The sequence below is a fragment of the Borostomias antarcticus genome (genome assembly GCF_949987555.1).
Source record: "Borostomias antarcticus genome assembly, chromosome: 5".
Classification (NCBI taxonomy): domain Eukaryota; kingdom Metazoa; phylum Chordata; class Actinopteri; order Stomiiformes; family Stomiidae; genus Borostomias; species Borostomias antarcticus.
In genome coordinates this window covers 2,106,310-2,131,839 of record NC_140238.1, presented here as the reverse complement: position 1 = coordinate 2,131,839, position 25,530 = coordinate 2,106,310, and the positions used below count along the sequence as shown (strand labels likewise).

The 25,530-nt window shown below is 44.4% G+C and overlaps 1 protein-coding gene across 1 annotated transcript in view; it reads left to right on the top strand.

The window, feature by feature from the left end:
- rragd (ras-related GTP binding D) overlaps positions 1 to 25,433 on the top strand; it is a gene marked incomplete at both ends in the record, with an annotated part of 27,829 nt that extends 2,396 nt beyond the window's left edge. The window contains 6 exons of the mRNA XM_084437698.1: positions 429 to 721; positions 1,393 to 1,592; positions 2,488 to 2,602; positions 7,521 to 7,663; positions 17,586 to 17,734; positions 25,282 to 25,433. Of these exons, the coding sequence (XP_084293824.1) occupies positions 429 to 721; positions 1,393 to 1,592; positions 2,488 to 2,602; positions 7,521 to 7,663; positions 17,586 to 17,734; positions 25,282 to 25,433 (1,052 nt within the window). The remainder of the gene's footprint in view (positions 1 to 428; positions 722 to 1,392; positions 1,593 to 2,487; positions 2,603 to 7,520; positions 7,664 to 17,585; positions 17,735 to 25,281) is intronic.
- Positions 25,434 to 25,530: the final 97 nt, after the last annotated feature.

Sequence of the window (25,530 nt, the reverse complement as noted above, 5' to 3'; positions counted from 1 at the left end):
AGCCCTGATCTGTTGGCCTATCAGTATGTCTTGTCTGCCTGTCTCTTCTCTCTACCGCTGAAACAGTACACAACCCCCCCCCCCCCCGTCTCTCCTCCACCGTCCCCCTGTCCCCCCTGACCCCCCCTGTCTCTCCTCCACCCCCCCCCCTGTCCCCCCTGACCCCCCCTGTCTCCCCTCCACCCCCCCTCTGTCCCCTCTGTCCCCCCCTGTCTCCCCTCCACCCCCCCCCTATCCCCTCTGTCCCCCCCTGTCTCCCCTCCACCCCCCCCCTGTCCCCTGTCTCCCCTCCACCCCCCCTCTGTCCCCTCTGTCCCCCCCTGTCTCTCCTCCACCCCCCCCCCCTGTCCCCCCCTGTCTCCCCTCCACCCCCTCCCCCTGACCCCCCCTGTCTCCCCTCCACCCCCCCCTGTCCCCCCCTGTGACAGGCGTAGACGAGGACCCCCTGAGCGGGGAGGTCAAGCCGCGCATCCTGCTGATGGGGCTGCGTCGCAGCGGCAAGTCGTCCATCCAGAAGGTGGTCTTCCACAAGATGTCCCCCAACGAGACGCTGTTCCTGGAGAGCACCAATAAGATCTGCCGGGAGGACGTGTCCAACAGCTCCTTCGTCAGCTTCCAGATCTGGGACTTCCCCGGGCAGATCGACTTCTTCGACCCCACCTTCGACTACGAGATGATCTTCCGCGGCACCGGCGCGCTCATCTTCGTCATCGACTCGCAGGTGTGTGTGTGTGGGGGGGGGGGGGGGGGGGGGGGGGGGGGCACAGCAGGGGGCCGACGAGTGGCAGTTGGTGGGGGGTTGGTTGGCCGGCTGTGGCTCGGGAGGTCGAGCGGGTCGCCCGATGATCGCAGGGTCGAATCCCAGCTCCTCCTGTCCACGTGTTGGAAGTGTCCTCGGACAAGACGGTGAATTGCCCCAAGTTGCTCCCAGTCAGCAGGCTAGCGCCTTGCATGGCAGCTGCCGCCATTGGTGTGTGAATGTGTGTGTGAACGGGTGAATGAGAGGCCTTCATTGTAAAGCGCTTTGGATAAAAGCGCTATAGAAGTGCAGTCCGTTTACCATTAGTCTTTTGTACACAAAATCAATCAATCAATCAATCAAAGCTTTATTTGTATAGCGCATTTCATACCCAGAGGCAACACAATGCGCTTTACAGAGAACAAGGGAGGAGGGCATACGACCCACCCCTACATATTCCAGAGGGAAGCAAAAAACCAGTACATATTGGCAAATGGAAAAATGAACTGTGTCTGACACCCCCAGAGGAGACCCTGGTACATCTTTTGGGATGGACAGAGACCGTTTTAACGGCACCGATTTCATCGGGTGCGGGACACACAAAAAAAAGTCAGAAATTGACGGACTGCCCCTTTACTGGTCTCCCCGTCTAGGACGACTACGTGGAGGCCCTCAGCCGACTCCATCTGACGGTGACCAGAGCCTACAAGGTCAACCCCGACATCAACTTCGAGGTGTTCATCCACAAAGTGGACGGCCTCTCCGACGACCACAAGATCGAGAAGCAGAGGGACATCCACAAACGGGCCAACGATGACCTGGCGGACGCCGGCCTGGAGAGGATACATTTAAGGTGAGCTGGAGCTGTGATTGGTCTCCCTGTGCTTTAAGAAGGCGGAGTTAGGGGCCGTGCGCTATGTGGACACGGGCCCTAAGGAATTTCTCTTCCGTCTGCTCTGTGGTACAAAGTGTCTGACCTGAAGAGCCTAGTTTGAGAGCAGCCTGTGTAACAGGTCAGTAATGCTTCAACCCTCACTTGGGTTAGGGTTAAGGGTTAAAGGTTAACCCTAACCCTGACCTCCTCACTGGGCTTTGAGTGCGATTAACCAATTAAAATCTGTAACATTCACTGGCCGAAACTCACTCCGCACTCCACAGCGACTCCAATCGATTGAGCTGAGCCCATCTGTAATTTGACCATGTTCCATACCATACTGTATGTTCTGAACTCTACATTATGCACTTTAGGGCTGCTCGATTATGGCAAAAATCATAATCACGATTATTTTGATTGATATTGAGATCACGATTATTTAACACGATTATTCATTGAATTTTTTTTTTAATTAAAAGTTTTAACATTTTCTTAACATATCAAATTATACATTGACTTTGATAACAATTAATTTATTAAATGTTGACAGTGGCTTTTCTTTGGATTAGAGTGGCTGTTCTTTGGATTAGATACATTTCTCCCATGGGAGACAAATAGTGAACCTTGACCTTGAGGTCAAGCACAGTATAGCTCTGCAGTGTAGGGTGCACTTGATTTGTGCAAAATCGTTTTATGGCGATTATTTTGTTTAAATGATCGTTGACAGCCCAAATCTTAATCTAGATTAAAATCCGATTAATCGAGCAGCCCTAATGCACTTGTGAGTGCATATGCTGTGAGCATGCATACTGTTTTTTTCCCCTGACCCCCAGGCTACAGTCCACTAATGCGTGTCCACCATTGCTGCCCTCAGTTTCTACCTGACCAGCATATATGACCACTCCATCTTCGAGGCGTTCAGTAAGGTGGTGCAGAAGCTCATCCCTCAGCTGCCCACCCTGGAGAACCTGCTCAACATCTTCATATCCGTGAGTACGCCACACCCACTGAACATCTCTGGAGCTCAACACTCACAAAAGATTTATTTTGATCTTTTTTTTTGTTCAAGTTATGTGGGAGCCAATGGGAGCTGAGCTCCAGTAAGGAAGGTTTTTTTTATTTTTATGTGAGAGCCAATGGGAGCTCTTTAGCGGAAAGGACACCAGCTAGGCTATTATTTATTTATGTATGTATTTATTTATCTCTGCCCCTAACATTAGTTATTTTAGAGACCCCCACAAAACTCAGGTTATACCTCCAACGCTCACTAGGGGGCAGTGATGTGTTACAAGCTGAGAGACTTGGAAGGAGGCGGAGAGCTGCAGAGATATTCAGACATTGATTGGATATCTGGATGAGATATTGATTGGATATCTGAATCAGATATTGATTGGATATCTGGATCAAATATTGATTGGATATCTGGATGAGATATTGATTGGATAGCTGGATGAGATATTGATTGGATATTTGGATCAGATATTGATTGGACCGGCACTTTCATTTTTGATTGAAGTTATTGTTCAGCTCAATGTTTAATATTGGAGTCCATAAGAGAAACAGCAGTCGTGTTTGTGATGCAAGCAGCTCTGCTCAGAGGGATGACTGTGACCCATGATGATGGTGGTTGTAAGCCGTTCTTCTCTGGATGGATAAGTTGCATACTAGCAGAAGATCAATTCCTTAATTACTTATTCAATTATGTACTCATTTCAATAAATGTCCCCAGAGGTCAATTCTGGTGCAGCATAAAAACAGACCCCTACTGTACTTACAGTACGACAGCAACAAAAACACTTTAAACAAGTGGCAGGGCATATAACACAGTAGCAGGTCATATAACACAGTAGCAGGGTATATAACACAGTAGCAGGGTATATAACACAGTAGCAGGTCATATAACACAGTAGCAGGGTATATAACACAGTAGCAGGGCATATAACACAGTAGCAGGTCATATAACACAGTAGCAGGGCATATAACACAGTAGCAGGTCATATAACACAGTAGCAGGGCATATAACACAGTAGCAGGGTATATAACACAGTAGCAGGTCATATAACACAGTAGCAGGGCATATAACACAGTAGCAGGGTATATAACACAGTAGCAGGTCATATAACACAGTAGCAGGTCATATAACACAGTAGCAGGGTATATAACACAGTAGCAGGGTATATAACACAGTAGCAGGTCATATAACACAGTAGCAGGTCATATAACACAGTAGCAGGGTATATAACACAGTAGCAGGGCATATAACACAGTAGCAGGGCATATAACACAGTAGCAGGTCATATAACACAGTAGCAGGTCATATAACACTGTAGCAGGTCATATAACACAGTAGCAGGTCATATAACACAGTAGCAGGTCATATAACACAGTAGCAGGGTATATAACACAGTAGCAGGGCATATAACACAGTAGCAGGGCATATAACACAGTAGCAGGTCATATAACACAGTAGCAGGTCATATAACACAGTAGCAGGTCATATAACACAGTAGCAGGTCATATAACACAGTAGCAGGGTATATAACACAGTAGCAGGGTATATAACACAGTAGCAGGTCATATAACACAGTAGCAGGGTATATAACACAGTAGCAGGGTATATAACACAGTAGCAGGGCATATAACACAGTAGCAGGGTATATAACACAGTAGCAGGTCATATAACGCAGTAGCAGGGTACATAACACAGTAGCAGGGTATATAACACAGTAGCAGGGTATATAACACAGTAGCAGGTCATATAACACAGTAACAGGTCATATAACACAGTAGCAGGGCATATAACACAGTAGCAGGTCATATAACACAGTAGCAGGTCATATAACACAGTAGCAGGGTATATAACACAGTAGCAGGGTATATAACACAGTAGCAGGGCATATAACACAGTAACAGGTCATATAACACAGTAGCAGGGTATATAACACAGTAGCAGGGTATATAACACAGTAGCAGGTCATATAACACAGTAACAGGTCATATAACACAGTAGCAGGGTATATAACACAGTAGCAGGGTATATAACACAGTAGCAGGTCATATAACACAGTAGCAGGTCATATAACACAGTAGCAGGTCATATAACACAGTAACAGGTCATATAACACAGTAACAGGTCATATAACACAGTAGCAGGGTATATAACACAGTAGCAGGGTATATAACACAGTAGCAGGGTATATAACACAGTAGCAGGGTATATAACACAGTAGCAGGGTATATAACACAGTAGCAGGGTATATAACACAGTAGCAGGTCATATAACACAGTAACAGGTCATATAACACAGTAGCAGGGCATATAACACAGTAGCAGGTCATATAACACAGTAGCAGGTCATATAACACAGTAGCAGGGTATATAACACAGTAGCAGGGTATATAACACAGTAGCAGGGCATATAACACAGTAGCAGGGTATATAACACAGTAGCAGGGCATATAACACAGTAGCAGGGCATATAACACAGTAGCAGGGTATATAACACAGTAGCAGGGCATATAACACAGTAACAGGTCATATAACACAGTAGCAGGGTATATAACACAGTAGCAGGGTATATAACACAGTAACAGGTCATATAACACAGTAGCAGGGTATATAACACAGTAGCAGGGTATATAACACAGTAGCAGGTCATATAACACAGTAGCAGGTCATATAACACAGTAGCAGGTCATATAACACAGTAGCAGGTCATATAACACAGTAACAGGTCATATAACACAGTAGCAGGGCATATAACACAGTAGCAGGTCATATAACACAGTAGCAGGGCATATAACACAGTAGCAGGTCATATAACACAGTAGCAGGTCATATAACACAGTAGCAGGTCATATAACACAGTAGCAGGTCATATAACACAGTAACAGGTCATATAACACAGTAGCAGGGCATATAACACAGTAGCAGGTCATATAACACAGTAGCAGGTCATATAACACAGTAGCAGGTCATATAACACAGTAGCAGGGCATATAACGCAGTAGCAGGTCATATAACGCAGTAGCAGGGTATATAACACAGTAGCAGGTCATATAACACAGTAGCAGGGCATATAACACAGTAGCAGGTCATATAACACAGTAGCAGGGTATATAACACAGTAGCAGGGCATATAACACAGTAGCAGGTCATATAACACAGTAGCAGGTCATATAACACAGTAGCAGGTCATATAATCAATCAATCAAAGCTTTATTTGTATACTGTATTTCATACACAGAGGCAACACAATGCGCTTTACAGAGAACAATATATATATAGAGAGAGAGAGAGGGAGGGAGGGAGAGAGAGAGAGAGAGAGAGAGAGAGAGAGAAAGAGAATAGGAGGGCTACGGCGTTCTACTAAGTAAGGGAAGGTGCTCTTTGGATAGCAGGGTAAGAGTCACATAGAAACAGAGGGATGTCCAAACCACTCTTCCTAGAATAAAAAAGCTTTAATAATCGCTTAGTTCATTATGGAACAGCAGGACACCAACATGTTTGGGCTGAGCTGGCATGAACGAGGATGCCCTGATGAAGGCTGCTAGCTCAGCCCAAACATGTTGATCTTTTTCTATATATATATATATATAGAGAGAGAGAGAGAGAGAGAGAGAGAGACAGAGAGAGAGAGAGAGAAACTGAGGAGGACCGTTTCTATAGAGAGGCGAACCGCCCATGGGCGCCGGGGGCACTTTCCCTCAGTCAGTTATTATTCGAAATATCAGCTTTAAAATGCATTCATTGCGTGAGTTTTATATTTGTTTCATTTCATCTCTCCAGAAGAGTCTATTATCGTCTCAGGTCAAGGTCTTGTGTTTCGACCGAACCTCCCTTGAGAATTCAGTACATTCAATTACAAGGTGTTTGCAGAGAATCTTTTCAGAGCGCTTCTATTTTTGATACTTAATTTAATTAAGACATGTTAGATGAAGTGTACTGTACATTCTGTATTGTAGTTATCATACAAAAAAAATAATACTTGGCTCAATCCACGTCTTTTGATTTCAACTGTTGTTGCTCATGCAATCCTGAGTACAAGGAAATAGAAATTAATAAGACCTTGAAAAGCAGAGAAGTGAACGCTCATGGGAGTTAATAGCTTTTATTGATCAACGGCCATATCCTAATTTTTTATCTGTGCATGAAATTCACATTTCTTTTCTGTTTTCCTGAAAACAATAATAGCTTTAATTAATACATTAATATTAATAGCTTTTATTGATCAACAGCCACATCCTAATTTTTTGTCGGTGCATGAAACTCACTTGTTTTATTTTTTCCTGAAAGTCAATAAACATCAAAAAGTCAAAAGTTGGCTCTCCGAGACGAGAATAGAATAATTGAAGAATGGAGCCCCCTAGTTTCCTCTGGTCACCCAACTACTGTAGTCATACAGATGTTAGCAATAATCGATGACATTCTGTAGAGACCAGCCATGTACAGTACCTGCAAGGTGTCATGGCGTATGTCCACAGCCATATGGACAGATGTTTTGAGTTGATTCTCCTCAAGAAGTGAGGGCAAGCCTCGGGGCTTCATTCCCGAGCTGACTTGATGTGAATCGAACGGGAGTGTAGAGAACGTGTCGGGAAGAAGAGGATTCTGGGTAACCTTGCTTGGGCGATACCTTCAAAGTGAGATCTCAGCTGGAAGCCTGGAAATCCGATATCGTAGAATTAGAGTTTCTCACTCCCGACTCCTCCAATATCCCTCTTCCTCCCTGTCCCTCACCATCGTCCTCTTCCATTACTACTCTCTCTCTCTCTCTCTCTCTCACTCTTTCTTTCTCCCCCCCTCTCTCTCTCTCACTCTTTCTTTATCCCCCCTCTCTCTCTCTCTCTCTCTCTCTCTCTCTCTCTCACTCTCTCACTCTTTCTCTCTCCCCCCTCTCTCTCTCAGAACTCGGGCATCGAGAAGGCCTTCCTCTTCGACGTGGTCAGTAAGATCTACATCGCCACGGACAGCAGCCCAGTGGACATGCAGACGTACGAGCTGTGCTGCGACATGATAGACGTGGTCATCGACATCTCCTGCATCTACGGGTGAGACGAGACGCCCCCTGCTGGGCGAGACGGTCTTTAACCACAGACCTGCTTCCAAAAGGACAACTCAATACTTTAGACTACTTTATTCTGCGCTTGTCAATATTCTTTCAGTACATAATATTCTTTCAGAACAATGCATTTTTCCGAGATATGTGAACTAAATATGCAAACACCCTGGCCAAATGCACTGCATACCTGTACGGTGTGCACTGGTTACCAAAAACCGCTGACTCTGAATTAGACTAAAACATCGCAACAGATTTTTGCTATTGACAGAGCTTTTTAGACCTTGACTTGGGCTTGATCTGTTCTGAGTAACTAGGTTTCTGTTCTGAGTAACTAGGTTTCTGTTCTGAGTAACTAGGTTTCTGTTCTGAGGAACTAGGTTTCTGTTCTGAGGAACTAGGTTTCTGTTCTGAGTAACTAGGTTTCTGTTCTGAGGAACTAGGTTTCTGTTCTGTGTAACTAGGTTTCTGTTCTGAGTAACTAGGTTTCTGTTCTGAGTAACTAGGTTTCTGTTCTGAGTAACTAGGTTTCTGTTCTGAGTAACTAGGTTTCTGTTCTGAGTAACTAGGTTTCTGTTCTGTGTAACTAGGTTTCTGTTTTGAGTAACTAGGTTTCTGTTCTGAGTAACTAGGTTTCTGTTCTGAGTAACTAGGTTTCTGTTCTGAGTACCTAGGTTTCTGTTCTGAGTAACTAGGTTTCTGTTCTGAGTAACTAGGTTTCTGTTCTGAGTACCTAGGTTTCTGTTCTGAGTAACTAGGTTTCTGTTCTGAGTAACTAGGTTTCTGTTCTGAGTAACTAGGTTTCTGTTCTGAGTAACTAGGTTTCTGTTCTGAGTAACTAGGTTTCTGTTCTGAGTAACTAGGTTTCTGTTCTGAGTAACTAGGTTTCCGTTCTGAGTAACTAGGTTTCTGTTCTGAGTAACTAGGTTTCTGTTCTGAGTAACTAGGTTTCTGTTCTGAGTAACTAGGTTTCTGTTCTGAGTAACTAGGTTTCTGTTCTGAGTAACTAGGTTTCTGTTCTGAGTAACTAGGTTTCTGTTCTGAGTAACTAGGTTTCTGTTCTGAGTAACTAGGTTTCTGTTCTGAGTAACTAGGTTTCTGTTCTGAGTAACTAGGTTTCTGTTCTGAGTAACTAGGTTTCTGTTCTGAGTAACTAGGTTTCTGTTCTGACTAACTAGGTTTCTGTTCTGAGTAACTAGGTTTCTGTTCTGAGTAACTAGGTTTCTGTTCTGAGTAACTAGGTTTCTGTTCAGAGTAACTAGGGTTCTGTTCAGAGTAACTAGGTTTCTGTTCTGAGTAACTAGGTTTCTGTTCTGAGTAACTAGGTTTCTGTTCTGCGTAACTAGGTTTCTGTTCAGAGTAACTAGGTTTCTGTTCAGAGTAACTAGGTTTCTGTTCTGAGTAACTAGGTTTCTGTTCTGAGTAACTAGGTTTCTGTTCTGAGTAACTAGGTTTCTGTTCTGAGTAACTAGGTTTCTGTTCTGAGTAACTAGGTTTCTGTTCTGAGTAACTAGGTTTCTGTTCTGAGTAACTAGAACCGTGCACCAACTCCAACCAGCTGAGCCAAATCAACCTTCGTACTGTACATGCATGCTATATTTTCGGGCGCACGTTGCAACGAAATGACGTCTAAAACGGATGCTAACATGTTAGTACATCTGCTCCTCAGTAGTGTAATCTTACAAGTTTTTCTCCGTAGGACACATCACACGTAGGTCACGTAAGACCAGGATATGCCTGATATTACCTCCGATCCTTAGTGAGCTGAAAGTGAACCATCTTCTCCGCTGAAGGCCCAGACATGTCTGAATCTTAGCCACAATGTTTTTTCCATTCAGTCTCCCAGCCGAGAATGTTGTGTAATGAGGCACTAATCTAGATCTCAAATCCTGTTTCCACAGCACTGATTTTCTCATAAGTTTCTCATAAGAGAGAGAAATTACAAGTGTTACGATGACAGCTACTTCCAGCGCTGTCAACAATATCGCTAGCGTGTGGCGCCTGCTGTCGCTCGACAGATGGAAGATCCTTTGAGGGTTACCTAATAGAACAACAATGCAGACTGCATTGCTCGGCTTCGAAAACATCTCTTTTATTCCAGCTGCGGATTCTATTGTCTAGACACCAGACCAGGAGGGCTTGTGAAATCACCCCCCACCGACCAACTGTCCGAATGAGCAGACACAGAGATGTGGGATCAACAATCTCCTCACCCTCTTTCCTGGATATCAGAGCTACTATTTTTGCAGACCCCTTCCTGTAACCCTGAGAGAAGGTAAACAAGTTGAAGTCATGCGCTCTGATGACCAGTAAGCCCCCTCTGGGCTCGTTGACCTTACTGAGACCCGGTTTTCCTGCGTGGTGGCAGATCGGCCTACATGGGAGGGGTGGGGGGGGCATGCAGCACCCTGGGCTGCTCAGATGGGGGTTGTGGGAGTCTGGAATGGAACTAGGCCAGACTGAGCCCTAGGTGAATGGGCTATTACCTCTGACAGCTGTTGGAGTGCTCAGGGCAACAACCTGTGTGTGTGTGCGTGTGTGTGTGTGTGTGTGTGTGTGTGTGTGTGTGTGTGTGTGTGTGTGTGTGTGTGTGTGCGTGTGTGCGTGTGCGTGTGCGTGTGTGTGTGTGTGTGTTTGTGAGGGTTCGAGGGAGAGCGATAATATCATGTATGTGCATGTTAATGTGTGTCATATCACCTGTGTGTGTGTGTGTGTGTGTATGTGTGCGTGTGTGTGTGTATGTGTGTGTGAGTGTGCGTGTGTGTGTGTGTGTGAGTGTGTAACATGGAACACTGTCTGCAGGTCCTCCAGTGCGGAGGTGAATCAGCTTGATTCAGGTCCTGTTCTGTTTCAGCTGCAGCAGCTTCTCTGTCTGAAGGTGTGCTGTGCTGGTGTGTGTTTAGAGAAGAGGAGGAGAGAGGAACCACACCAGTCAGTCAAGTGCACCCAGGGGGACAATTCATTAATGGTTGCCATCATGATAATGACAGAACCATCTATTAACCAAGGGACATAACCCTCTTTAACCTGAGTCTGAATCAGGAACACAACTTCACTGTTAAAGCACCGCTACACGGTACATCATTTGAAGCCTGCAGTAGAAGTTTCAGGCCCGTAGCCAGGGGGGGGGGGGGGGGGGTCGGGTGGATCGAACGAACCCCCCCCCTCACGACCAAAGGTCCAGAATTTAAGACAAAAGGTCTGCACCCCCCCCCCCCCCCCCCCCAGGACTAGGGAGATTTTGTTTTACAGGAAGAAAACAAATCGTAGGATTTGATATAAGATTACAATGAAACGGAAATCTTGGCATATATTGTTAAATAACTGCACACTATAACCGAGGTGATCCAAAATGGAAAAAAATGCATTTTTGTTTTCATGGCATCTTTAAAGGAGAATGCTAGTTTTTGACAACCTGGACCTTATTTACGGCATATTATAAGACGTTTGACTCACCGAGATCACTTTGGTGTAATTCGGAGGCCTGTAGAAGACATCCCTTTCCCTAGCAGCATCAACCAGCTCTACCTGGGGAATCTTTAGCCGCTCACAGGCCAGTGCGGAGATGTAGTCCCGCCACCTAGTCCTGGGTCTATAGACTATACTATATACTATATTGACACTGATTGATGTGTGTCTTAGCACAACCCTGTGACAGCTAGCCATGACTTTTCTGACCAGCATTCCTCCCCGGGTTTTCGAGTCATTTTCGTATGCAAAGAGAAACTTTTCAGGTGAAGCCCCGCCTTAGCTAGTTACATTGGATCCATCTTCTTTTGTGTTTGCTGACTGATGGTAGTTTAGACGTGCTCACTTGCGCTCTGAGCAGATCAGTCTGAGCGTAACTGAGCAGCCCGTTAAGTGCGTTCTATGCTAAGCTAAGCCGCTCAGTTCCTTAACTGTGCACTATGCACTATGCACTGTGCACTAACCTAATGTCCCTGGCTCAAAACGACACGCCTCCAGCCAAAAATCTTGGCGTGCTTTTAGATCCTGACTTGAATTTTAACTCCCACATCAAAAGAATAACTAAAACCGCCTTCTATCACCTCAGAAAGTTTTCTGGAGTCCCGCACTAGGGCCTGGACCTTTGTAGCACAACCCACAGACAGATGGACACAGAAATGCTAGGCCCAAGGGCTGTTTATTCAAACTAACAAACAAAAAGTAGCAACTAAACGGGGGAGTCTAAGGTGGGGGAAGTGTGGTGCGTGACGTGAGGTGTGTAATCATGCTGTGTGAATGTGTGTATGTGCTGAGTGATGTGTTGTGTGAATGTGTGTATGTGCTTAGTGATGTGTTGTGTGAATGTGTGTATGTGCTTAGTGATGTGTTGACCATGTGTGTGCGCCTATAACAGTGTCCGGTCCGGGGTCCGAAGGGGGCAGTCCGGGGGAAGGGCGAGGGGGGCACCGGGAGGTCAGTCCGTGGGGTCCAGGGGCTTGGGGCTCAGGGGGTCCAGGGGTTCCGAGGATCGGGGGAGGGGCCGTGGGGACACGGGAGAGGCAGGGACCCTGGGAGACACGAGAAGGCTGGAGCCGTAGAGACCTTGGGGCGCGGCTTGGAATGAAACCCTCACAGAAACATTGCAAAGTGCAACCGTTTCTCTCCCAGGCAGACACAGAGAAACTCATGCATGCTTTTATTTCTAGTAGACTTGACTACTGTAATGCCCTCCTCTCTGTCCCTCCTAATACATCCATAAACAGACTTCAGATCAGTCAGAATGCTGCTGCGAGTGTACGGACCAAGACTAGGAAGAGAGCACACATCTCACCTGTCCTGAGGTCCTCACACTGGCTACCTGTAAAATTCAGAATAGATTAAAAAATATTATTACTGGTGTTCAAATGACTGAATGGCACCTGAATATCTTTCCGATATGCTTGTGTCAAATGATCCCCCTAGACCCCTCAGATCCTCCGACACCTGTCCCTTAGTTGTCCCTCAGGTGATGACAAAGACGTACGGAGAGGTGGCATTTAGGGTCTATGGCCCTCGCCTCTGGAACAGCCTGCCGGAGGGTTCGAGGGCATCACATTCTGTGCGAACATTTAAAAGTAAACTCAAGACGTATCCTCTTAGCCTTGCATTCCCTTAAACCCCATCCCCTTCTTATTTTATTCATTATTCAATTTTCTTTTTTTGTAGTACTGTTGTATTTTTATCGTGTTCATTTTATTGCTTTTCTTTATTCTATTCTTTATTCATCAACCCCCTGGATATACTTGTATTATTTACATTATTTTATTCGCTTTTATTTTCTACTGTCAAAGCACTTTGAATTGCTTCTATGCACGAAAGGTGCATATAAAATAAAAGTTGATTTGATTTGATGAACGTGGAGGTGCGATGAGACAACAGGCGGGAATTGGCAGTGTTATGAGGGCTGAGACAATAGTGTAAATTAGTCGGCTTAGAGTCATTAAATTTACTATGCGGATAAATCAGATTGGGGGATCATTTCAGAGTATAGTTTTATCGCCCTCACATGGTGTGGATACGCTCCCTCTCCTCTTCCTATTGGTTGGATTTCCATATTTGTTTTATTGGTTTGTGAATTGAGACGCCGTCTTCTAGTATATTATTCTGTCACGTGTGTTTCGTCCTCTTTCCTTGTGGACTTCGGTGTGATCAGAGTCGAGTAGTATTTGTGTACAGATAGCTAAGCAGCTAACGGTTTATTATAGAGTAGTACATTAGTTCAGGCGGTGTTGTGGATATTTCTGTCACAGAGTGACTGAGAGAGATGTTGATGTTGTTCAGGAGAGATTCAACGCCAACGTTCGAAGTTGAATAAAGTTTATTACATGGTAAATGGACTGCACTTATATAGCGCTTTTCCACCTTAGCGGCACTCAAAGTGCTTTACAATGGCCTCTCATTCACCCATTCACACACATTCACACACCAATGGCGGTAGCTGCCATGCAAGGTGCTAACCTGCTCATTGGGAGCAATTTGGGGTTAGGTGTCTTGCTCAAGGACACTTCTACATGTGGACAGTCGGAGCTGGGATTCGAACCACTGACCCTTCGATCATTGAACGACCCGCTCTACCAACTGAGCTGCAGCCGCCCCTATGGCTATAGCTCATATAGCCCCCCTATACAGTACATGCAAGCAGGCAAGCAGCACAGTAGACGCATACAATACATACAAACATCACAATAACCCGTCTCGAGAAGGGGACCATCAAATCTCAGTGGCTTCGTGCACACAGCAGTCTGCAATGTGAGAAATGGCGGCCCAGATCTGTGGTTACAGTCAACATTTATACAGTCAAAGGGAGCAACCGTGGTGTCTGAGTTACTTCCCAGCCCTCTCTTCCCACCCCCCAGTCCAGCCGGAGTCCTGTTTTGACCACAGAGAGACCAGCATGGCTGGGGCGCGAGCAGAGACAGTCACTTCTACAAAAACATACGATTACAAAGTACACAGCATTCTTTCTCTAGCCAAGGTATGAGAGGCCGGTTGAGTTCAAATAATATCTATTAATACAGAATTTCCATTACAGCGGTTAGGTGCTATTTACAGTCAGAGTAACCATGGGTTACTTGGCAGTCAGACAACCCAACGAATGGATAAAGAGAAGCATCAGATCTTAAAACATACCTTCTTAACATTGCTGTTACCACGTAGCGTTACATGTCTTAATATCCTAGTGTTCTTCATTTGTATTCTCTTTTGGTTTTATTCTCTTTTACACTATCTTTTAATTTGTTTATTCTACTTTGATTGTTTCTTTTAAATCTGTTCTCACTGTGTTTATTTGATTTATGTTTTTATCCATCTCTTTTTATGGAAAGCAATATGTGGGATATTAATTTGTATGAATGGTGCTATAGAAATAAATTGACTCCCCAGGCGAATGCATCACGACCAAGCTTGGGCTGTCTGGAAAACACGAATAACAATTTCCGACGCATAAGTGCGTGTGTGTGTGCGTGTGTGTGCGTGTGTGTGTTTGTGTGCGCACGCGTGCGTGTGTGCGTGCGGCGATCACAAACCATGGAACACATCATGAGCTGCAGCCAATTCCCACAATGCACCGGAGATGACCTGGCCGCACCAAACGCCGCTGCGCTCGCCGGGCGCCCGCCACTGGAAAGACGTGATGCAGAAGATGTCCGGATACGAGGAAGAAGTCCGAGCAGTTTGGAACGAGTCAACAGCAAAGAAGAGAGTTGGTAGTGATTTGCAAACGGCTAGTAGCCAGCCAGCGCCACTTTGGTCCGTGTATCGGTACTGAAGATGTCGCTGACTGAAGCCCAATCTCAAACCAATCAGCACGGAGTGCGCTTGGAGTGCGAGTGGACTGTCAAACCCTTAAATAGCGAGCCTGCATCGGTGCAAGCTCCAGATATAGCCGAAGCAGGAAGTGCACGTGCCAAAAGCGATGCCTGAGGAGTTCCGTCTTCCTACACTGTCAATTATTTAAGAGACTACAGCACTCAAACTGTTGTTTTCCTCACTTATTTCACAGCCTCAAAAAAAATCAAAAGATTTTTTTTATTGAAAATTGTATTTACTGAAACAGTATTTATTCATTTATGCATGTATGTATGTATGTATGCATGTATGTATGTATGTATGCATGTATGCATGTATGCATGTATGCATGTATGCATGCATGCATGTATGTATGTGTGTGTGTGTGTGTGTGTGTGTGTGTGTGTGTATTGCACCCTTTTATTTTAGTACCTTTTGCTCACCCTATAGGGGTCTATATTGTGTAAACGGTATATTGTTCTTTTCTGTACCTTATTGCCTTTCCCCCTTTTTTGTACATTTTTGTAGCCTCCACCACTGTGCCTTTGTATATGTGACTGTGCTGCAGTGTTGTATTGTTGTCTTCTGTATAGATTTTGCTTCAACAAAATGAATCTGTCTGTCTGTCTGTCTGTCTGTCTGTCTGTCTGTCCGTCTAATCTATCTTTAATTAGAGGGGAGAGGTCATTCACCACATTTACTTTGCATGGAAATCACTCGCATGCTCAAAAGGCACAAAAACATCCCTTGGTTACCAAATTGAATATCCTCTCTCCTTTCACAGTGTTATCCTTCCCTTAGGGTTATCTTGCTTTCTGCAAAACATATGAATACAAACATACATAGAATAGGTTATAAAGGGGGTTGTTCAAATCTGTGAAATGCAGGATCTATTCTTGGCGTGCATATGTCCTTGCATTCTGCCCCAAAGCCTATGAAAGCATGGGATTAAGTCATGGCTTTTATTCATTTTGATAATTATCATTTGATCCGGCATCTGTTGCTGTAGCAATGTTTAATTTTTTCATTAAAAAATACACATTTGTAGAAATGTCATCGGTAGGAATATATATCTTTGGGGGCGGTTGCCCCAAGACTTTGGAACTCGCTCCCCCTGGACTTGAGATCAATCAATCAATCAATCCATCAATCAAAGCTTTATTTGTATAGCGCATTTCATACCCAGAGGCAACACAATGCGCTTTACAGAGAACAAGAGAGGTGGGCATACGTCCCGCCCCTACATATTCCAGAGGGAAGCAAAAAAACAGTATCACCCGGGGGCCAGATATCCACAGGAACAATAAATATTTTCAAGGGGCCTGAATTCATCTGAACTCATCTGTTCAGGCAGGCGTTTGAGCCCTGCTGATGTTGTCATATCTGTAGGTCTTGCTGTGTCTTTCTTTGTTTTATTGTATTAGTATAGGGGCCTGTTTTATTGTATTAGTACAGGGGCCTTTGAAATTGGCCACTTTTTGTATCCTTTCTGGTTTTACTGTGATAAATGTTATGTAATATTATTTTATGCACTTTTTGTTACCTGCATCTTATGTGAAGCACTCTGTGCATTCGTGCTGAGAGGGGTGCTATACAGTACAAATACACTTTTACTTACTTACTTACTTACTTATCCTTGTTCCAACAGGTCAATATCTATTCATGTTCTCACTAAAGTGTGATATTCCCCAAATTCATACAGATATGGAGATAACCTGTCCAAATCCAATATCTGTTTTTGGGTCGCAAGCTGACAAAGTTTGACTTGCTCAGATATGTCACAGGCACTCCCAGATAACAGTCGAAGGTGGATCTAAGTAACATGTTGATTTTTAAACATCTCACAACTGTGTGGGTGGAATAATGTCCTCATTGATTATAGATTATAGATTCGGGGTAGTGGACAATGAGGCCCACACACTCATTCATCTCACTGACCAGTTCCAGTCCTCTCCCCTAACAATAGTGACCCAGTTTCACAAGTTAAGAACAATCTGAAGTAGTAAAGTAGTCTTTGGATGATGATATATTCACAATACTTATATTTTGAACAAGTTAAGAATATCCTCAACGGGGGAAACAATCATAAAGATGATTTGAGTTGAATTCAGGTGAGTTCAGATAATGAGGTCTGCTTCTTTATATTGAAGCAGAGAATTCCTCTATTTTCTCAGCTTTCAATGCAGAGAGAATCTGTTCAAACCAACAACAGCAGCTGTAAGAACAAGCAGCCGTCATTTCAGCTCTTCAGACTGTTTCACATGAAAAACGTGCTTTATGAATAAAATATGTCCAGTCCCCCTTTTACTCTGCAGACACCTGACTCACACTTCTCTGTTGTTCTCTCTCTCTCTCTCCCTCTCTTGTTCTCTCTCTCTCTCTCTCTCTCTCTGCCTCTCTCTCTCTCTCTCTCTCTCACCCCCTCTCTCTCCCTCCCTCTCCCCCTCCCCCTCCCCCTCCCCCTCTCCCTCTCCCTCTCCCTCTCCCTCTCCCTCTCCCTCTCCCTCTCCCTCCCCCTCTCTCTCTCTTGTTCTCCCTCTCTCATTCTCTCCAGTACAATTTTCTCTCAAGTATCAATTGAAATGTGAATGATGCTTGGATGATTTGCAGCATTTGCTTGTCTCTCCTGTCATCCCCTCCAGTCTAACGGGGGATGAGGCGGGTCAGCCCTACGACCAGGAGTCCATGGCCATCATCCACCTCAACAACACCACGGTCATGTACCTGAAGGAGGTCACCAAGTTCCTGGCCCTGGTCTGCTTCCTCAGGGAGGAGAGCTTTGAAAGGAAAGGTCAGTTGATGTCCATCGACTTCTGGTCACTCATCCTGGACCCAAGAACTCAGCCGCTGGCTGGAGACCAGGTGGAGTTTGACCTACTGTAGTTCACCTAGGGTGAGGATGGAAGGAAGGAAAGGAGGAAGGGAACGGAGGAAAGGAGGAAGGAAGGGAAAAAGGAGGAAGGAAGGGAGAGAGAGAGGGAAATAAAGAAAGAGAAATCAAATCAAGCTTTATTTGTAGAGTGCATTTCATACACAGAGGCAACACAATGCGCTTTACAGAGAGTGATGGGGGGGTGGGCATAGGTCCCACCCCTACATATTCCAGAGGGAAGCAAAAAAACAGTTTCACCCGGGGGCCAAAAAAGTGAGCTGTAAAAATTCTTCCCTGACCTCTCTCAACGAGACGATCGAGCAAGCTCCTGGAAAATGTTTGTCTATTGGCTAAGAACATTTACAGAGCAGTAAACTTGGGCTAAATGCTTAATGAGATAATAACTCAGAAGCTGTTAATTAACATCCAACGTCCATTCTCTAGGGCTGTCCCCGACTCTGAATTTTGGGAGAATCAGATTCGCTTATTCAAACCAGAGATTTGACGATTAGTTCCTCCTTTTTCCCCCCGTATGTCTAACGCTAGGCTGAGGGGAGACCGCGGGTGTCGGGACAGCTGTCAAACTAACTCAGCCTCGCAGGCAGCACAATAAAATACTTTTTTTTCTTGCTAAATATGAATCATCTAGCCCACACTGTCCATCTACTTCAGATGCCCCCATGTTTTTATGCAGTGTTTCCCACAGGCTCATGCATTGAGCAGCAGTCGGCAAGGAAATGTTTTGTCACTGAAGCATTTTAGCGGACGTTAGAGCTCAATCTGACTATGTTCGGGGGAAAAATCCAGCGAATATCATGGTTAATACAAGAAGATTGATCTGGGGAAGCAGTTTTGTGTTGTGATAATAAAAGTATTCCTTTTGGGAAATGCACGATTGCTGGCGCATAGTGTGGAGGGGAGAGGGGTTCCCTGCCTTCTTGGGGCGGCTGTAGCTCAGTTGGTAGAGCGGGTCGTTCAATGATCGAAAGGTCAGTGGTTCGAATCCCAGCTCTGACTGTCCACATGTCGAAGTGTCCTTGAGCAAGACACCTAACCACAAATTGCTCCCAATGAGCAGGTTAGCACCTTGCATGGCAGCTACCGCCATTGGTGTGTGAATGGGTGAATCAGAGGCCATTGTGCCGCTAAGGTGGAAAAGCGCTATATAAGTGCAGTCCATTCACCATTCTTCCCTCCATTATATCAGTCTTAAGTCTCAATAAATATCTATGCTAATAGCCTAGGTCTGAAACGAATGATTGGCCTGTCCTCTAATCACAAGGCAGGTAAGTCTTAGCCCACCAGCTTATCTTGACAGTGGAGCGAAAAAAACGACTGCTTGACTTGAAGAATCTCAGTCGACTTGAGGGTCTCCGACTGATAATTCGGCTCGTCAAGCAAAGAGGTTTATAGTTCAAGGATAACGGACAGGGTGGTTGATATGCGCATAATACTGTAAGCAGGAGAAACAGTCACACATTTCCCTGGATATCACAGTGACGGCTCCACATGCACACTTAATTATCTTTGACAAAATGTGCCCGCTGTGTGTGTGTGTGTGTGTGTGTGTGTGTGTGTGTGCGTGTGTTACAGTCACACATCCCATACATGTGTGTGTACTACGGATGCTGTGTGTGTGTGTGTGTGTGTGTGTGTGTGCGTGTGTGTGTTACAGTCACACATCCCATACATGTGTGTGTACTACGGATGCTGTGTGTGTGTGTGTGTGTGTGTGTGTGTGTTACAGTCACACATCCCATACATGTGTGTGTACTACGGATGCTGTGTGTGTGTGTGTGTGTGTGTGTGTGTGCGCGTGTGTGTTTGTGTGTGTGTTAGTCACACATCCCATACATGTGTGTGTACTACGGGTGCAGCTGGAGTGTTTCTTCTCTTCCCCCTCTCTTGAGAGACCGCCCTTCTCTTGGCACCTGTCAGGCCTCCTTCCAAGTCGGCCATTTTGCGGCCGAGTGAGTTTAACCCTTTTAACCCTGAAAGTACAGTGACAACATTTCAAATATTAATTGGATTTTCCCTATAATACTAGAAAGTGCAGTTTCTCAGCTTTCAGCAAGGAAGTGAGGAGTGAGGAATTTTTTAGATATGTTTGATATTTTTTTAATATTATTAAATATTTGTTAGATATTTTTAAAATGTTACCGGTGACGTGGTCGTATCGAAAGAGTTAATGGTGTGTTCGTTTGTGGTCGGAGGTGGCAAGTCGCAAGTGGCAAAATACCTACCTCCGACCTGTGTGCATTCAGCTATATACCATTATATCACAGTTACCTAGTTATATCTAGCAACTGGGGGCTGAGAAACATATCCGAATTTGCGACGAGGAAGTGCAAGTTCATGCGGTGTTTTATTTAATCATTCCTAGTAGCAAGTCGCAATTTGCCACCTCCTCCGTAAGCTTACTCTAGGTCTAGGTGGTTTCTGTGGTACCTTGCTCTTCTTGGTGATGCTTGTGATGTTGTGATCTGACCAAGCCACTGGTACTGACTTTGCTTTTCTACATTTATCAGGCTCGTTGAAGAAAATTCGTTATATGCATGTTTCAGTAGCCCGTCCAAACCTTTATTCCCGTCACATAAACCACGGAGCAACCTGAATTAATTAAATGAATGAGAAACGTCCAATATTTGATTTTATATGTGTATTGACATCCATTCCATTTTTTTGCTCAGAGTGAAACGTTTTATGGTCACGATTCATCGCGTAGCTGGTTGGCTTGGTTACAGACTTAAAACTCTTTATATAAGGATTTTCTGCAACTTCAGTGGTAGTGAATTAATGGGAAATTCACTTCCGGAACCAGAGTGGTTAAAAAAGTGGGCGACCACTAGGGGTGTAACGATACACTAACGATACGATACGATACACGATATTGGGTTGACGATAACAATACGATACGATACACTAAGGGCAGGTGTGAAGCGTTGCAGTAGCGCTGCTGTTCACACCAATAGTGCATATCTCCACATTTCTACTCCACTACACTTTGTGAATTTAGAGCTTAACTGTTGTAATATCATGGAGAGGCCTAGAGACAAAAGACGTGTTTGTTACCAGCGTTGTGTAGCCAGTGTTCACTGATATACATAAATATAAAAATAAACATATCACGATATTGTTTTCACCTTGACGATACGTATTGTGACGTTTCTGTGTCGCGATATATTGTGGCACGATATATTGTTACACCCCTAGTGACCACTGTTATGCTCTACTCTTGGACGTTTTTTCACGTTACATAGTGTGTGCTGTCTCCACATAGTATAGTGTACGCATGGTATCGCTGGTGGACAGCATTCGCCCGAGCAAAATGGTCCTGTTCTATTGTGTGGTCTTCAGTAGGGCTGGGTATTGAGTCGAATTTCAAGAACCGATTCAATTCCGATTCACAAGCTTTGGAATCGATTATCACGATTCGATTCGATTCAATATCGATTCGGTTAGTGTTACAAAAAACTTTTTTTTTTTTTTTTTTTGCTGTAACCTTAATTACATGACTGCCAAGTTATGCAACACATCAATACTAGGGCTGGGTATTTCCAAAAATGAATGAATCATTGAATGAATTAATGAACTATTCATTCCTTCATTTATTCATTCATTCATTAAATAAAAGATCGATTTTGGGATTCATGAATCGATTCTGAATCATTTGATTCAGAATCGATTCAGAATCGATGAATCGATTTTTTAAACCCAGCCCTAGTCTTCAGTGTGGCCTTCAAAGTCTTGTGTCAGTGGTGCACAGACAGTTTGGTACATTCCAGTGGTACTTACTCATTCAACTCATTCAAGTGCAGAGACAAATGGAAGCCAGGCGCTCCCGTTACATTGTGTATTAAACAGACCTTGGTACTGAAGTCTATGCATCGCTAACTAGTATTCCTTTGGCATCAGGAGATGAGTTTCTATCCTCTTACGTGAGAAAAATGGTGAGAGATATATTGAAAAATTTAATGAGCCCTCCGTATAAAATTAATCAGTAAAACGAATGAGTTCATAGAATCCACATGGTAATAAAGGCATGATTTGTTTTCAGCTTACAGTACATTCCTTTGACCATGAAATAAATTGATTCAACTTGGTGAAATAGCAGTTGGACACTATGGTAACTCTTAATATTGTTGTGATATTCTTCGACAAATCTTCATATGCAGACAGCCATATAAAAGCAGCAGAATGTCAGATCTTTATCCGGGGTGTGTGCGCAAAATTCTATCTAATAGTCAGGCTTTGATAATGGGTAATTTCATTAATCATGAAGCTTAATCATGAAGATGACATTTTGGGGACCCCAGAGACCTGTATTAACTTGTTGATAATGAGGATAATTTTGGACTTTTAATAAGTAGGCTGAATAGTTGAATTTCTCCTTGAAAGCATGGTTTATAATGCGATGGGTAATTTTAGTGTTCTCTCTTTCTAGCCTCATCAATATTTCTGACATGAAGTACTGTGTGAGTGTAACTCTATAAAGTTGAATGGTTTGGCCTTTGTTGCATACCAATGAGATAAACAGGATTGTTGTGCTGTTAAATAGCTGCTGAGTGCTAATTGCTGCCCACTTCATCATTATGGCTATTGTTACGTACATCCACCTGCCTGTCTGAGACCACCAGTCAGTTTGATAGTTGACAGATGGATAGTATTGTACTATCTTACAACACTGTGATGCCTTGTGTATGTATGTATAGTTTCGGCCCTGGGAGGAATACGGGAGAGGAAATGAGCTGTTTGTGATGTCATACCCCTTTGACTAGGAGGCAGTCTGAAGGCTTGCAAACACTCTTGGGCCGAGGTTACCTAACACTGTTACAAGGGAGAGAGCTGGGCTGGTATTCATAAAACTTTTTTACTGCTAAAAGTTACTCCTAACTCGCCGATTCACTGTAGGAGCAACTCCTAAAAATAATAAGGCGAGTCACTCCTAATTTTAGGACTCTAAAATTGAACCGAGTCACTCCTAATTTTAGGACTGCTAAAACCAGTCTGGGAGAAGTTACTGGCAGTCAAGAGGACTCCTCTGCCCCTTACTCGCTAATAAAGACCTAGAGTCACAAGCAGTGGCGGGGATCTGTATCCAAATTCGTTATTTTATAATAATAATAATTATTTTTGGGGGGGGCATCTTCCTACGCGGCTGTATGGTCATTTGAATGCCACTACCCCAATCTGAATATTGGTGGGGACAATTTTAATGATCTCAAATATTGGGGGGGGGGGACATGTCCCCCCTGACCCCCCCAGGATCCCCGCCCCTGGTCACAAGTGATCCAAACATCTAGCTCCATTGGCACTTGATAATCCTTCCGCTCTCACGTTAATGTTAATGTAACAACAGTCATTCTTGCCTCCAGTATGGTTTTTGTTCCGTTGTAGTGTCACAAGTCTTATCAGATATATTATTGTAGTCAGATAATTAAGAGGCTGCTCACATGCATATCTGCTAATTTTACGAGATGCAGACATGTAAGTGGCAGACAATCGGCTGAACGTACTTGACTAGTCAGTATTAAGAATTTCTCAGTAGGGAGACAAATAAACTTGAACCTTGAACCTAGACCGATTCGGGGTTTCATGTTCAATCAATGACACTTAGCCTACAGTGCATTACCGACCCTGATCTCCTCGGTAGCATGAAAGCACACAGGGAGGAGGGGTCCACGCGACAGCGGTAGGTACTTGTAGCCTAGCGGTTAGAGCAACAGACTAGTGACCGAAAGGTTGCTGGTTCGAGACCGGGCCGGGCCAGTTGACAAGGCGGGAACCCCCGCACAAGTTCACACAAACCTGCACCCCCGCACTAGTTCACACTGCAGCATCCAGAGCAGCCGGCTACGCTGGCTGACCCTGAGGTCGACTCAACCGAGGGTAGAAGAAGAGAAGGAGACCAATTAATACAGTATAACAACAAAAAAGGACTCATAAACGCAGTCGTAATGGCTGCTGGCTGCTACTCTACGGGTCATCCCTTCACAGTGGAGCGCTAAGAAACAGACTGACTAGGAGAGGGTCATTCACAAACTGAGAAAGCTGAAGCACTAGAGCCAGAAGCAACTTTGTCTACGGTCAGGGAAAACATTTTACAGCACACTTTTCTGGCCCCCGGGTGAAACTGTTTGCTTCCCTCTGGAATATGTATGCCCACCTCCCTTGTTCTCTGTAAAGCGCATTGTGTTGCCTCCGTGTATGAAATGCACTATACAAATAAAGTTTGATTTGATTTGATACAGTCGCAAGAACTATTTGGGCCTATCCCCAGATATGGAACACCTCAGACGCCTATTTGAATTGTAGCGATGGGCTGCCTCCAAAGACGGGGCAGTTGGTTGCTTATTCAACACATCGGGTGTAGAGTCGACTCAAAGATAAAACTAATTCATTTCCATTTCCGTTAGTGTTGGTTATAAGGGCTCCCTGTGCGAGTGAACTGTTCTACGCCTGTTCCAGTCAAAGCAGCCAGCTGCCTCGTAGGAAAGAGACTCTACCATTTATTTTTCTCCGGCTCTAAATCAAAGAATTGATTGGTTTAGTCCGAAAATTGCGGAGCCGCTTTGACAACAAAGGCAGAGAAGTCTGAGGGCGCTTTTCCCCGAAAGAACAAAGTACTGAGACAAAGTACGCAGTGCAAAGAACCACACACACCCCGAACCGATGAAGAAACATGAGCGCTGTAATAGAAATTGTAATAGATACATTCAAATGAGTGTATTCTCTGTATCAAGACGTGTAAAGCAAGAAGCTGCCCTTTTGTTTATTTCCCTGACCCCCTATCTCCAGGCCTTTTAATCAACTTTATGTCTTTGATCCCTGTCTTTGTTCACTTGAGCTGTGGCCTAGCCTACTCACTATAATTGGCTAGTGAGGTATTTGCATATGCAGGTATGGTCACACCCACACTGTTTATAATACCCTGTTCTCAAGATAATCTTGGCTCTTGGTGGATGTTCCTTCCTCTCTGAGCTCGACTTTGCAAACTCGTCACTTATCTGGAATAAAGGTAACCAGCTTGGACTTTCAAAGATGAACCCTGGAATTCTCGACTACTCTTTTCTTAATTATTAGAATAAATCTATAACAGCGCCAACCTTCATCACTGTCCACCCCTGTGTAATGCTTTTAGGGCGCAATCCTCATTAGGGCGGAGGCTCACGAGGGCGCATCACGCCCAGGGCGCAGTGATATCTGGATGTGAATGACTTCCGGGTGGAACGAAGTTTTAAGTCGCGCGTCCAAAGACAATAATAATAATAATTAAAATGTAGGCTATCCCCTATGTTGTTACTTGTATGATCAGTTGTTAAAAGTAAGCACTTGTCTGTTTGACATTTTTGATAAGCAACCCCCCCCCCCTCCCCACAACACTATTGTCACTGCAACACTTCTCATACTGTACAGTACGTACTTTTCATACTGTACGTGGTCTTGTGTTGTCTTCACCTTCATAGGACTCATTGACTACAACTTCCACTGTTTCAAGAAAGCCATCCAGGAAGTGTTTGACGTCCGCGTGAAGGTGCAGAAGAGCCGCAAGCTCCTCAGTCAGCGGAGGTGGAGCAAACAGGCCTTGCCCAATGGAGTACTCAGCACCCCGCACTGAAGGCCCTCTCATTGGTGGATCCCCGTGTCAATCATCCCCACTTTTTATTTGGACTTGGTGGTGATGGGGGTAGAACGCCGTGCTTCCATTCTTCAGC